The sequence below is a fragment of the Coregonus lavaretus genome, assembly GCF_964263955.1.
Source record: "Coregonus lavaretus genome assembly, chromosome: 1".
Taxonomy (NCBI): domain Eukaryota; kingdom Metazoa; phylum Chordata; class Actinopteri; order Salmoniformes; family Salmonidae; genus Coregonus; species Coregonus lavaretus.
In genome coordinates this window covers 64,455,248-64,467,406 of record NC_139988.1, presented here as the reverse complement: position 1 = coordinate 64,467,406, position 12,159 = coordinate 64,455,248, and the positions used below count along the sequence as shown (strand labels likewise).

The 12,159-nt window shown below is 40.0% G+C and overlaps 1 protein-coding gene across 1 annotated transcript; it reads left to right on the top strand.

Annotated features, from left to right (window-relative positions):
* The first annotated feature begins 7,824 nt into the window (after nucleotides 1-7,824).
* On the top strand, nucleotides 7,825-12,120 carry cox6b1 (cytochrome c oxidase subunit 6B1). The gene is made up of 4 exons (XM_084160032.1): nucleotides 7,825-8,987; nucleotides 10,588-10,701; nucleotides 11,093-11,193; nucleotides 11,879-12,120. The coding sequence occupies exons 2-4, from the start codon at nucleotides 10,596-10,598 to the stop codon at nucleotides 11,930-11,932; spliced, it is 261 nt and encodes an 86-aa protein (XP_084016158.1). The 5' UTR covers nucleotides 7,825-8,987; nucleotides 10,588-10,595; the 3' UTR covers nucleotides 11,933-12,120.
* Nucleotides 12,121-12,159: the final 39 nt, after the last annotated feature.

Below are 12,159 nucleotides of genomic sequence, written 5' to 3'. Positions count from 1 at the left end.
ACAAGCTCCGACTGGGGAAAAATCAACGGTCACCAGCTCGGAATTCCAACTCGGGAACTAGGGCCTATTTCTAGAGCTCTGACTTTCCGACCTAATGATCACTGAAGTCATGAAGTTCCCAGTTTTTTGGAATGCAGCATGGGAACTCTGAAATATATGAGGTCAAATCATGATGTCAGCAGTGGTGGAAAAAGTGCTCAATTGCCATACTTGAGTAAAAGTTAAGATACCTTTTTAATAGGTATTGACCCAAGTAAAAGTGAAAATCACCCAGTAAAATACTAAAAGTATCTGGTTTTAAATGTACTTATGTACAGTGGTTGAAAAGGTACTCAATAGTCATACTTGAGTAGAAGTAAAAAGTAAAAGCTATACATCAAATTCTTTATATTAAGCAAACCCGATGGCACAATTTTCTTGTTTTTTATTTATTTATGGACAGCCAAGACTCATAATTTACAAACGCAGTATTTGTATTTAGTGAGTTCGCCAGATCAGAGGCAGTAGGGATGACAATGTGTTATATTGATCGGTGCTTGAATTAGTGCATGTTGCTGTCCAGCATGAGCATTCTCAATGTAACGAGTAGGCTACTTTTGGGTGTATGGGAAAATGGATGGGAGTAAAAACAAAAGTACATATTTTCTTTAGGAATGGAGTAAAAGTAAAAGATGGAAACAAAATAAATAGTAAAGTACAGATACCCCAAAAAACGACTTAAGTAGAACTTCAAAGTATTTTTTTATTTAGTTACTTTACACCACTGGATGTCAGTGATCTTCAGGTCGGAAAGTCAGAGCTCTAGAAAGGGGCCTAAGTGTTCCGACTTGAAATTCCGAGTTGGATAACCGTTCAAAACTATTTTTCCCAGTCAGAGCAAAAAACTATTCTGAGTTCCTAGTTGTCTTGAACGCTCGGAAGTCGGAGATTTCCGTGTTCCAAGTTGTTTTGAACGCAACATACAGTGAGCTCCATAATTCATTGGACAGTGACCATTATTTTGGTTCTGTACTCTAGCACTTTGAGGTTGAAAGGATACAATGACAATGAGGGTGAAGTGCAGACTGTCAGCTTTAATTTGAGGGTATTTTCATACATATCGGATTAACCGTTAGAAATTATAGAAGCTTTTGTACATGGTCCCCCCCATTTTCGGGCATCAAAAAACATTGGACAGTTTAACATAATGTAGAATAAAGTAATCATTACTAATATTTGGTCGCATATCGTTTGCATGCAATGACTGCTTGAAGTCTGAGATGCATCGACATCACCAGACGCTGGGTATCTTCCCTGGTGATGCTCTGCCAGGCCTGTACTGCAGCCATCTTCAGTTCCTGCTTGTTTCGGGGACTTATTGCCTTCAGTCTCCTCTTCAGAATGTAAAATGCATGTTCAATTGGATTCAGATCCGGTGAGTGACTCGGCCAGTCAAGTATTTTCCACTTTTTGGCCATCAAAAACCCCTTCGTTGCTCTAGCAGTATGTTTAGGGTCATTGTCTTGTTGCATGATGAAGTGCCGTCCAATGAGTTTGGAGGCATTTGGTTTTATCTGAGCAGATAAACTATTTCTGTAGACTTCAGAATTCATTGTTCTACATCTGTCTGCAGTCACATCATCGATGAAGACAAGTGAGCCTGTTCCACTGGCAGCCATACAGACCCAAGCCATAACACCCCCTCCACCATGTTTCACGGATGAGGTGGTATGCTTTGGATCATGGGCATTTCTATTTTTTCCTCCACACTTTCCTCTTTCCATCACTCTGGTACATGTTCATCTTTGTCTCATCTGTCCACAATACTTTTTTCCAGAACTCTTGGGGCTCTTTTAGGTGCTTTTTAGCAAACTGTAATCTCGCCTTTCTGTTCTTCAGGCTTATCAGTGGTTTGCATCTTGTAGTGTACCCTCTGTAGTCCTGCTGTTGTAGTCTTCTACGTATGGTAGACTTTGACACATCTACACCTGCATCCAGGAGAGTGTTTTTGATCTGTTGGGCTGTTGTCAGGGTTTTTTTTCTTCACCATAGAGTATTCTCCGGTCATCCACTACAGTGGTCTTCCTCGGTCTACCGGGTCTTTTGACATAATTGAGTTCACCGGTTGTTTTTTTTCTTGTTAATGATGAACCAAACTGTTGACTTGGGCATGGCCAGGGTTTTTGCAATGTTCCTGATTGATTTTCATTTCTGAGCCTTATGACAGCCAGCTTCATTTGCATCAACACTGCTGTCTTCCTCATGTTTTCACACCCCAACAACAACCTCCAAAGGCAATAGCAAAGTCTAGAATCAATACTATTCATCAACAGCTCTCCTGCATTCACTAACGACACAAATGAATACACCTGCCTAACGATACACGTCTGTGAAGCCAATTTAACAAATACTTGTAGTACCTTAAAATGGGGGGACCATGTACAAAAGGTGCTGTCATTTCTAAACGGTTCATCCGATATGTATGAAAATACCCTCAAATTAAAGCTGACAGTCTGCACTTCACCCTCATTGTATCCTTACAAACTCAAAGTGCTAGAGTACAGAACCAAAATAACAAAAAAATGGTCACTGTCCAATGAATTATGGAGCTCACTGTATATCTATAGCGGACAATGCATGAATCATAGTCCACAGATGCTAGGACGCGATAGTCCTACGTCCCATTGTAACATAGCTACATGGCTCTGAGACCACCATCTGCGGGGGACGCACAGCCCAAACGCGCACATCCCCCACAATGCCCAACCAACGCGTCTCCCGGTATGCATCCTCTATTCATTAGAATGTGTTGACAGTTGGAGAAATCGCTTGAGCTGCGCTGAGAATTCGAAAAGTATGAAAGGCAACGGTCCAATATTCTAGAACACTAATGTGCGTATGCATACACGTTTTGGACTATAATAAATGCTTAAAGTGGACATTGCCATAGAGCCCCACAGTGGAGATGTCATAATACCCATAAAACCTAGCGGTCAAACAGGGAAATGGTTCCAATCATTTTTCCCAAAATGAAAAATGATTGGAACCATTTCCTTGCTTGACCACTGTGGTACTCTATTGGCTGCATGGAAAGGGAGTCACATGAAGACAAATCCCATGCAGAATTGTTTACAAGTTCAAACACTGTAATGTGATTTGTAATTTACACCTTGATTAGGCTGATAGAAATCATCATTATTTCATTTAATGATTTTCAATTTGAGCATCATTATTTCTATATATAGACTTTATCGTTCTGAACTTTTAAAGCTGCAATATGTAACTTTTTGGGCGACACAACTCGCATTTCTGTGAATTTGGTCATCTGTCATTCTCATTGAAAGCAAGTCTAAGAAGCAGTAGAGCTGTTCTATATGCAATATTTTTATGCTTCCCGTTCTTAAGTTTCGTTTTTGCGTATTTTACTTTTGGTGTTGTACACCAGCTGAAAATATAATATTTTTGGTTATGGAAAATATATTTCACAGCAGTTTAGATGGTACAATGATTCTCTACACTATACTTGCTTGTTTTGTCACATAAACTAAAATTAGGCTTTAGGCGAACTAAGAATTTTAGCAACAAGGAAATGGCAGAGTGATTTCTGCATATTGTACCTTTTTAACACGAGTGGGATGGGTGTGGCTTCATGACGAATCACAAGAGAAGCTGCACACCGATTTGAAAGCTCCAACTCAGTTGAACCTCATACACTGTCAAAACATAAATCTATGGGGGTGTCTGCTATTGCTGGTTAATGCTTAATCTGATTTGAATCTAGGCCTAAATTATGTTGTAATTTCAAATATTATAAAATAAATTGAATTTGAAAAGAGACTTCATGAATGAAGCTGTGTTATGGTGGGAAGCTTGACCAGTTTGAAAATAGGCTACATATTAGTAGTTACTATACACAATGACAGTGTATTGTTTGGGCTATAGCGTAATACTTTTCTCCCAATATAAAAATGCGTTGTTAAAGAAAGGGAAGTACGGAAATGTTACAGCAAACCCACTAATCTACATGGGTTGACTACGGGTCGGTCACATCTCACTAGGGTCAGCTTTATTACTTAATTAATGGGCGCGTTCGAGTGGACCACTTTTGTCAAGACGTTGACCAACATTGGCCAACGCCTTTCAAAGTGTGTTGCATTATGGGTATAATCATTTTTCCGACTTGCGACTACATGTCGACTGCATGACCTTTACAACAACCATGTGATCAAAGGTCATGCACTTTCGAACGCAGTCGACTGGAAATGTCTGCAGTTGCTCTGCAACTTGAAGTCAGAACCAAAGCATTGTGGGAGACAACCTTTTTCTGTTTTCTTGGAAGCAAAAGGCACTACATGCTCATAAATGGTTGATGTTGCCACCTATCATTGGTTATTATCAACGCATGTTTACTGTTCTGGGTGGATGACTATTTAGCATGTAAATACATTTTTATCCTTACATTCTTACAATCAAATTACATAGGCATGTGATCCAAATTTCTAGCATAAATAAATTGAATATCCTACTTGTGACAATATAGCTAATGTATTTATCTAGATGTTACTGTAATGTGTCCAATGGTATAGCCTACAATTAGTCTTGTCTGTAATATTGCTTTCACCAAACAAATTCAAATGTCTTGATCGTCTATTAAGTGTGTGAATAAAATGGAATACACTGAACAAAAATATAAACACAACATGTAAAGTGTTGGTCCCATGTTTCATGAGCTGAAATAAAAAATCTCAGACATTTTCCATACGCACAAAAAGTGTATTTCTCTCAAATTTGGTGCACAAATTTGTTTACATCACTGTTAGTGAGCATTTCTCCTTTGCCAAGATAATCCATCCACCTGACAGGTGTGGCATATCAAGAAGCTGATTAAACAGCATGATCATTACACAGGTGCACCTTGTGCTGGGGACAATAAAAGGCCAGCCTCTCAACCGCAGACCACGTGTAACCACGCCAGCCCAGGACCTCCACGTCTGGCTTCTTCACCTGCGGGATCATCTGAGGGGGGGTGGGGTGCTGAGGAGTATTTCTGTCTGTAATAAAGCCCTTTTGTGGGAAACAACTAATTCTGATTGGCTGGGCCTGGCTCCTCAGTGGGTGGGCCTATTCCCTCCAAGGCCCACCTATCGCTGCACCCCTGCCTAGTCATGTGAAATCCATAGATTAGGGCCTAATTTATTTATTTCAATTGACTGATTTCCTTATATGAACTGTAACTCAGTAAAATCGTTGAAATTGTTGCATGTTGCGTTTATATTTTTGTTCAGTATACATATATTAGGCTACACATGGGTTATTCTAGGGGATTTTTACACTTGCAATTTTAGAGGCTTAATCTTTGTCTGGGAAACGGGTCCTTAATGAGCCCCTTAAGTACCCCAGACAGCAGTCGTGGGTCAATCCAAGTGCATTTGTCTGCTTGGCATATTGCTTATGTGAACTGATATATACTACCGGTCAAAAGTTTTAGAACACCTACTCATTCAAGGGTTTTTCTTTATTTTGACTATTTCCTACATTGTAGAATAATAGTGAAGACATCAAAACTATGAAATAACACATATGGAATCATGTAGTAACCAAAAAAGTGTTAAACAAATCAAAATATATTTTATATTTGAGATTCTTCAAATAGCCACCCTTTGCCTTGATGACAGCTTTGCACACTCTTGGCATTCTCTCAACCAGCTTCACCTGGAATGCTTTTCCAACAGTCTTGAAGGAGTTCCCACATATGCTTAGCACTTGTTGGCTGCTTTTCCTTCACTGTGCGGTCCGATTCATCCCAAACCATCTCAATTTGGTTGAGGTCGGGGGATTGTGGAGGCCAGGTCATCTGATGCAGCACTCCATCACTCTCCTTCTTGGTCAAATAGCCCTTACACAGCCTGGAGGTGTATTGGGTCATTGTCATGTTGAAAAACAAATGATAGTCCCACTAAGCCCAAACCAGTTGGGATGGCGTATCGCTGCAGAATGCTGTGGTAGCCATGCTGGTTAAGTGTGCCTTGAATTCTAAATAAATCACAGACAGTGTACCAGCAAAGCACACCCACACCATTACACCTCCTCCTCCATGCTTTACGGTGGGAAATACACATGCGGAGATCATCCGTTCACCCACACCGTGTCTCACAAAGACACGGCGGTTGGAACTAAAAATCTCTAATTTGGGCTCCAGACCAAAGGACACATTTCCACCGGTCTAATGTCCATTGCTCGTGTTTCTTGGCCCAAGCAAGTCTCTTCTTCTTGTTGGTGTCCTTCAGTAGTGGTTTCTTTGCAGCAATTCGACCATGAAAGCATGATTCACAGTCTCCTCTGAACAGTTGATGTTGAGATGTGTCTTTTACTTGAACTCTGTGAAGCAGTTATTTGGGCTGCAATTTCTGAGGCTGGTAACTCTAATGAATGTATCCTCTGCAGCAGAGGTAACTCTGGGTCTTCCATTCCTGTGGCGGTCCTCATGAGAGCCAGTTTCATCATAGCGCTTGATGGTTTTTGTGACTGCACTTGAAGAAACTTTCAAAGTTCTTGAAATATTTCGCATTGACTGACCTTCATGACTTAAAAGTCATGATGGACTGTCGTTTCTCTTTGCTTATTTGAGCTGTTCTTGCCATAATATGGACTTGGTCTTTTCCCAAATAGGGCTTTCTTCTGTATTTTTCCCCCTACCTTGTCACAACACAACTGATTGGCTCAAACGCATTAAGCAAATTAACTTTTAAGAAGGCACACCTGTTAATTGAAATGCATTCCAGGTGACTACCTCATGAAGCTGGTTGAGAGATGCCAAGAGTGTGCAAAGCTGTCATCAAGGCAAAGGGTGGCTATTTGAAGAATCTCAAATCTCAAATATATTTTGATTGTTTAACACTTTTTTGGTTACAACATGATTCCATATGTGTTATTTCATAGTTTTGATGTCTTCACTATTATTCTACAATGTAGAAATTAGTTAAAATAAAGAAAAACCCTTGAATGAGTAGGTGTTCTAAAACTTTTGACCGGTGGTGTACATATAGTCTAATTCTTTTCATATTGTTTACCCAGTATGAGAACTGATGTACATGTATAGTCTAATCTGTTTCTGAGTGTTTTGTCCTTCATGTGATTGAATAAAATTATGTTCTTCACATGCTTACTGATAAAATCAACATAAAGGTTGAGAATTAAAGAACTACACTCCAGGCTGTAGTGATGCTGACATGCAATCAATTACCACACAGTAAGAATCTGTGTGGACTCCATCTAATCAGATATGTTACAATTCGTTGTTGCACAATCACAAATACTAAAGAGGAAGGTACAAGGGCATGACATAATGGCAATCAACAGAGCATTTCCCATATGCTGCAAAAATACATATGTTCTCATTCTAGTACCCTATGCATTCACTACCTGGTTATATTTTGAGAAAACCATCACAAAAATACAAAACAAGTCTTGTGAATGTTAGAAAGAGCTTGGGCTGGTATTTAATTTCCTGTCGATCCTGTTCAGCTTCGTGTAGGAGAAGTGTAATTTTGATAGCATCCACTTCATCGGCAATAACAAAGGCGAATGCCATGTCTGCAATTGTCACGTTTCGTTGAACAGCACAAGTTGTCCGACCTGCTGTCGTTGCATATGTACCGCCACCGACTTTACTCGTTGACTTCCGTCTACATTCGGCTACTTTCGGCTTATCACTCAAACGCGCCCAATACTATACCTATAAATGTAGGCTATAGTTTCCGCACTGAGCAGTGTACTGGCATGCGCAGAATAGTATTTACCCATGGTGCTGGGAGGGAGAACGAGCGCTCAGTCACGTCTCACCCCGGTTGCGTGTGTTGGCATGATATGTTTCCCCATGACTTGTATTGGGTATAGGCTACTTGCTCTTAGGAATATAAATACATTTGGACACAGATATCCGATCCTTTTTGAGGAGGAGAATGTAACTGGAGCCCACATCTTTCCTCGCGGAGTTATAGACAGAATCCTATATAGGGTTGGCAAAGAGCGAAATGGTTCGAGATTATGTTGCATTCTAGAGCAGACTTGTCTAGAAAAGGGAAAGTTAAATGTGTGAAGAGGCGGAGACTGTTGCGCAGTGACGCGGTTGTCGCAGAGTTTGTCTGGGTTCATTTGGAAAATATCTTTATAGTGTAGGGAAGGGTTATTGTTTTACAAACAGACAGAGCAATTAAACCAGCTCAGACATACGAATGATAGCGCGCATGTGTCGATCGATGTTTGTCCATCTATATCCATCGATTGATCAATAGGCACATCTGGATCGCATCAATTGGGACTTTAATTTACCATTCCATGTCCCAAAATGGTACCCAAATGCATTTTTGAATTAACGTCTATCAATTAATAAGTCAATATGCTGTCATGGAAAGGCGCATATTGCATTTTATATAAATGACCCAAGAAAAATACGAAACCCACCAAGAAAAAACAAAACCTAGCATAAACTTCATTCACATGCGCTTAGTCTGCATTGATTGATTTGCGACCACATCTGATATGGCAGTTCCTAGAGAGCTGGTTAGATTTTTTTACAAATACAAACTTTTTTCTGTCTCATCTAACCTATTTTGGCATTAGGCCTATATCAATTATTTACTTAGAATTCCTGCTAAACCGCTACTTCCTCAACTGCAAAATGTAGGCTATCATGTTTTGTCATACACCTATAATAGCCCACAAATGATGGCAATTACCCTATCTTGGGTAAAATTAAAGGTTTCCAGTGATTTATCCTTAGTTGTATGTAATCGATCATGCACATGGTTGAAGTATCTCAGTCATTCCAATGTGACCTGCGTCCGCCATACCGTTTTAATAGGACTGCACGGCTACAACAGCCACAAGACCAGAGCGCGCGCAAGGGAGCACTCCAGTCATCAGCCAAGTGAACCTACGCGTGGTGTTCGGGTATCGTCATCGTTAGTACAATAGTCACTTTGAACAACGCAGCACTTGCTTCAAAGGTAAATATTGGTTACATTTTTGTATAGGCCTAAATAAAATCTGCCTATATTATGCCTACACAATATCTTATGCAACAAGAATATAGTGTTTTAATTAACTTGGGAAGCTTCTGAAAATGAAACCATGAGCAAACAAGTCGATCATTAGCCTAGTTATTTTGTTTCCTCGTTTGCTTGCGAGTGACTTCTTTATCGTCTACAACTCTCAATTAACCGACAAAAAATGTAATTAGGACTAATTCATATTGATTAAGAAGGCTACTTCTTAGATATGGGTGATTATGCCTAAGAACATAGTATTGGCGTTCCTATTAACCTATTGTATTGCGGTATTATTGTACCTAAATATCAATTCGTCTAATTAAGTTCTGTAATGTAGAAAAAGTGCCTTTTTTTATTAGTCTTGTAGCGCCCCACTTCTATCCGTCCTCCACTCTCCATCAGTGCGCACGTCTGGTCTGCAACCACATACATGTTTATTGATCATTTTCCTTAAAAATCGATACTTAGGTCGTAGGCAATTGAATGTAGACTATTATGTCTGTGGTGTAGCCTAAACATAGCCTCAACATACCTGCTAAGGAGCTTTTTAGTCACCTTCACTCAGGGCCGGCCATAGCCTTTTGGGGGCCCTAAGCGAGATTTGGTTGGGCCCCCCCCCACCTCGTGGCAAAATATTTTAGTGGCCCCCCCTCTTGACGGTAAAGAGAAGCATTTCAGTTTTAAAGTTAATTTCCTGCAATTCTACACATTTTGCCATGGGGCGGAGAGAAGATTTAGCAATTGTATAACACATTTTATGCAATTCTACTCATGTGGTCCTCTGTAACTCAACTGGTAGAGCATGGCGCTTGTAACGCCAGGGTAGTGGGTTCGATCCCCGGGACCACCCATACGTAAAAATGGATAAAAGCGTCTGCTAAATGGCATATTATTTGCAATTCTACTCATTTTGACATGGGGCAGAGACATTTTCTTCTTTAGTTTTACAGCTAATTTCCTGCAATGCTACCTATTTTGCCATGGGGTGGAGAGAACGTTTAGCAGTTTTAAAGCTAATTTCCTGCAATTCCAAACATTTTGTCATGATTTATGCAACGTTAAAATGCTATCTGAGTTAGAATGACTAACAAAATCAAAAGGGGCCCCCTGGAGGTTAGGGCCCATGGGCACGTGCCCTGCGTACCCGGTCGTTATGCGGCCATGATTACTACAAGTTTAGATAGCTGGCTAAACTAACTACCAATAAAAAAATTGTTAGCTGACATGGCTAATTGAGTGACTGTCAGTGACTGACATAACAAGATACAAACTGCTGATGCACAACCAAATTTCGAAATTGCACCTGCTGTATTCTATTATTCTTACTCTCAGTAAGGTGAGAACACAACTGAGTTCCCAAAAAATTATAATAAAAACATACACACATATATAATTTTTGTTCGGGGGCCCCCTAGCGGTCGGGAGCCCTAAGCAACTCCTTATGTCGCTTATGCCTGGGGTCGGCCCTGCCTTCAATAGATAGCGTCATTGTAGGCTATTTACCGAGGTTATTCCAATTTCTTGCATCCTCATCATTCAAGCATTGTTTTCCCGACAGAACTAAAAATGGCAGAGGATATTGCGACTAAGCTCCAGAACTACCGCACTGCTCCCTTCGATGCCAGATTCCCCAACCAAAATCAGACAAGGAACTGCTTCTACAACTATCTGGGTAAGTCTAGACTCCAAGGTCAAAGTCTAGGACTCTGGTCCATTAGTCATACCAGTCACGTAGGCAAGTACAGATAAATCCTTTATTTATCCAGTACTTTTCTTAATTATGCATCTGTTTAGTGTGTGCCAATTCATTTTGTGGGACAGAGCCATGTCCTTGTGGAAAACTGCTATTTTAGAATGTGTGTCAAAAAGGTGATTAAACTAACCTGGTAAAATAAGGGTTTAAAATGAATTAATTAAAAAATTAAAGACCCTGACCTTAACCTTTTTAGAGGACTGTAATCCAATTGTGTATATTTCCACAAGACCACTGACATGACCACGACTCAAACTCATTGTTGTGCACCTTATCTTCTAACATCCCTATTGTGTTGCTATATTTATAGATTATCATCGCTGCCAAAAATCGCTGGATGCCAAAGGAGTCGACACTGCCCCATGTGACTGGTATAAGAGGGTCTACAAATCACTGTGCCCCATTTCCTGGGTAATGCTTTTAAGATAATATACTTTTTCATTAGCTAAAAGTCCTTAAGTGAATTGGAAAGGATTTCTGAAGTAGGCCTACAGTATTGATAACACAAACGGTGGGTTGACTGACTGGTCTAGAAGTACATTATATGGTAATTTGAGGTCATGTGTTCACTGTTCATCCTGTTACACATTTTTCTGCACTTAAGTGTAGCAAATCATATTATGTACCATCATAGCCTGTTGTTTTGCTTTTTAACTGAATTTCAAGTATGGCTTTTTTTAATTAAAGGGGTGACTGGGTTCAAAGGGTTATAGACATCATTTTAGGGGGGGTCTGTCTTCAACCAAATGTCAACTATTGCTGGTACAATAGACAGTAAGCATTATTGGAGAAAAAAGCTCTGGCCATGTTCAATTAGCCCTATTCTGAGCTATACATGACTCCGGCCTTATCCAGTCAAGCAAATAGTGACCATAAAAAGGCAAACTCTTTAGTCAGTAGAGTTAATATTCAAACATCTGCTTCCTCTCAGAGTTTATTGACCTTTCACTGAATGAGATTCTGTATTAGTATACACAATCCAAATCTAATTAAAATAATGCAGGATAATTGGTCTGTTACAACTACGTCAACATGGAGGTGTTTTAACCGGTCTGGTCTGTCAAGTAAATGTTTATTTTACCCGTTTGTCCCCCAGATCCAGAAATGGGACGACCAGAGGGAGGAGGGCACCTTCCCAGGGAAAATTTGAGTGGCATCTCCAAAGAAGTATACTTCATGGCAATATGTATGTATGAGTGGTAGGAATCCAGGTTGGTCCTCCACTGCTCCTATGGAATGTGAGCAGAGTATAACTGAATACCGTAGTCATTCCTTATCAAAGATAATCATTGTATTGCAGATTCTGCATTAAAAGTGCCTCAGGCGATATTTATCAAACTGAAGAGTCCATATCGTTTTTGGGGCATTGAAGAGAAG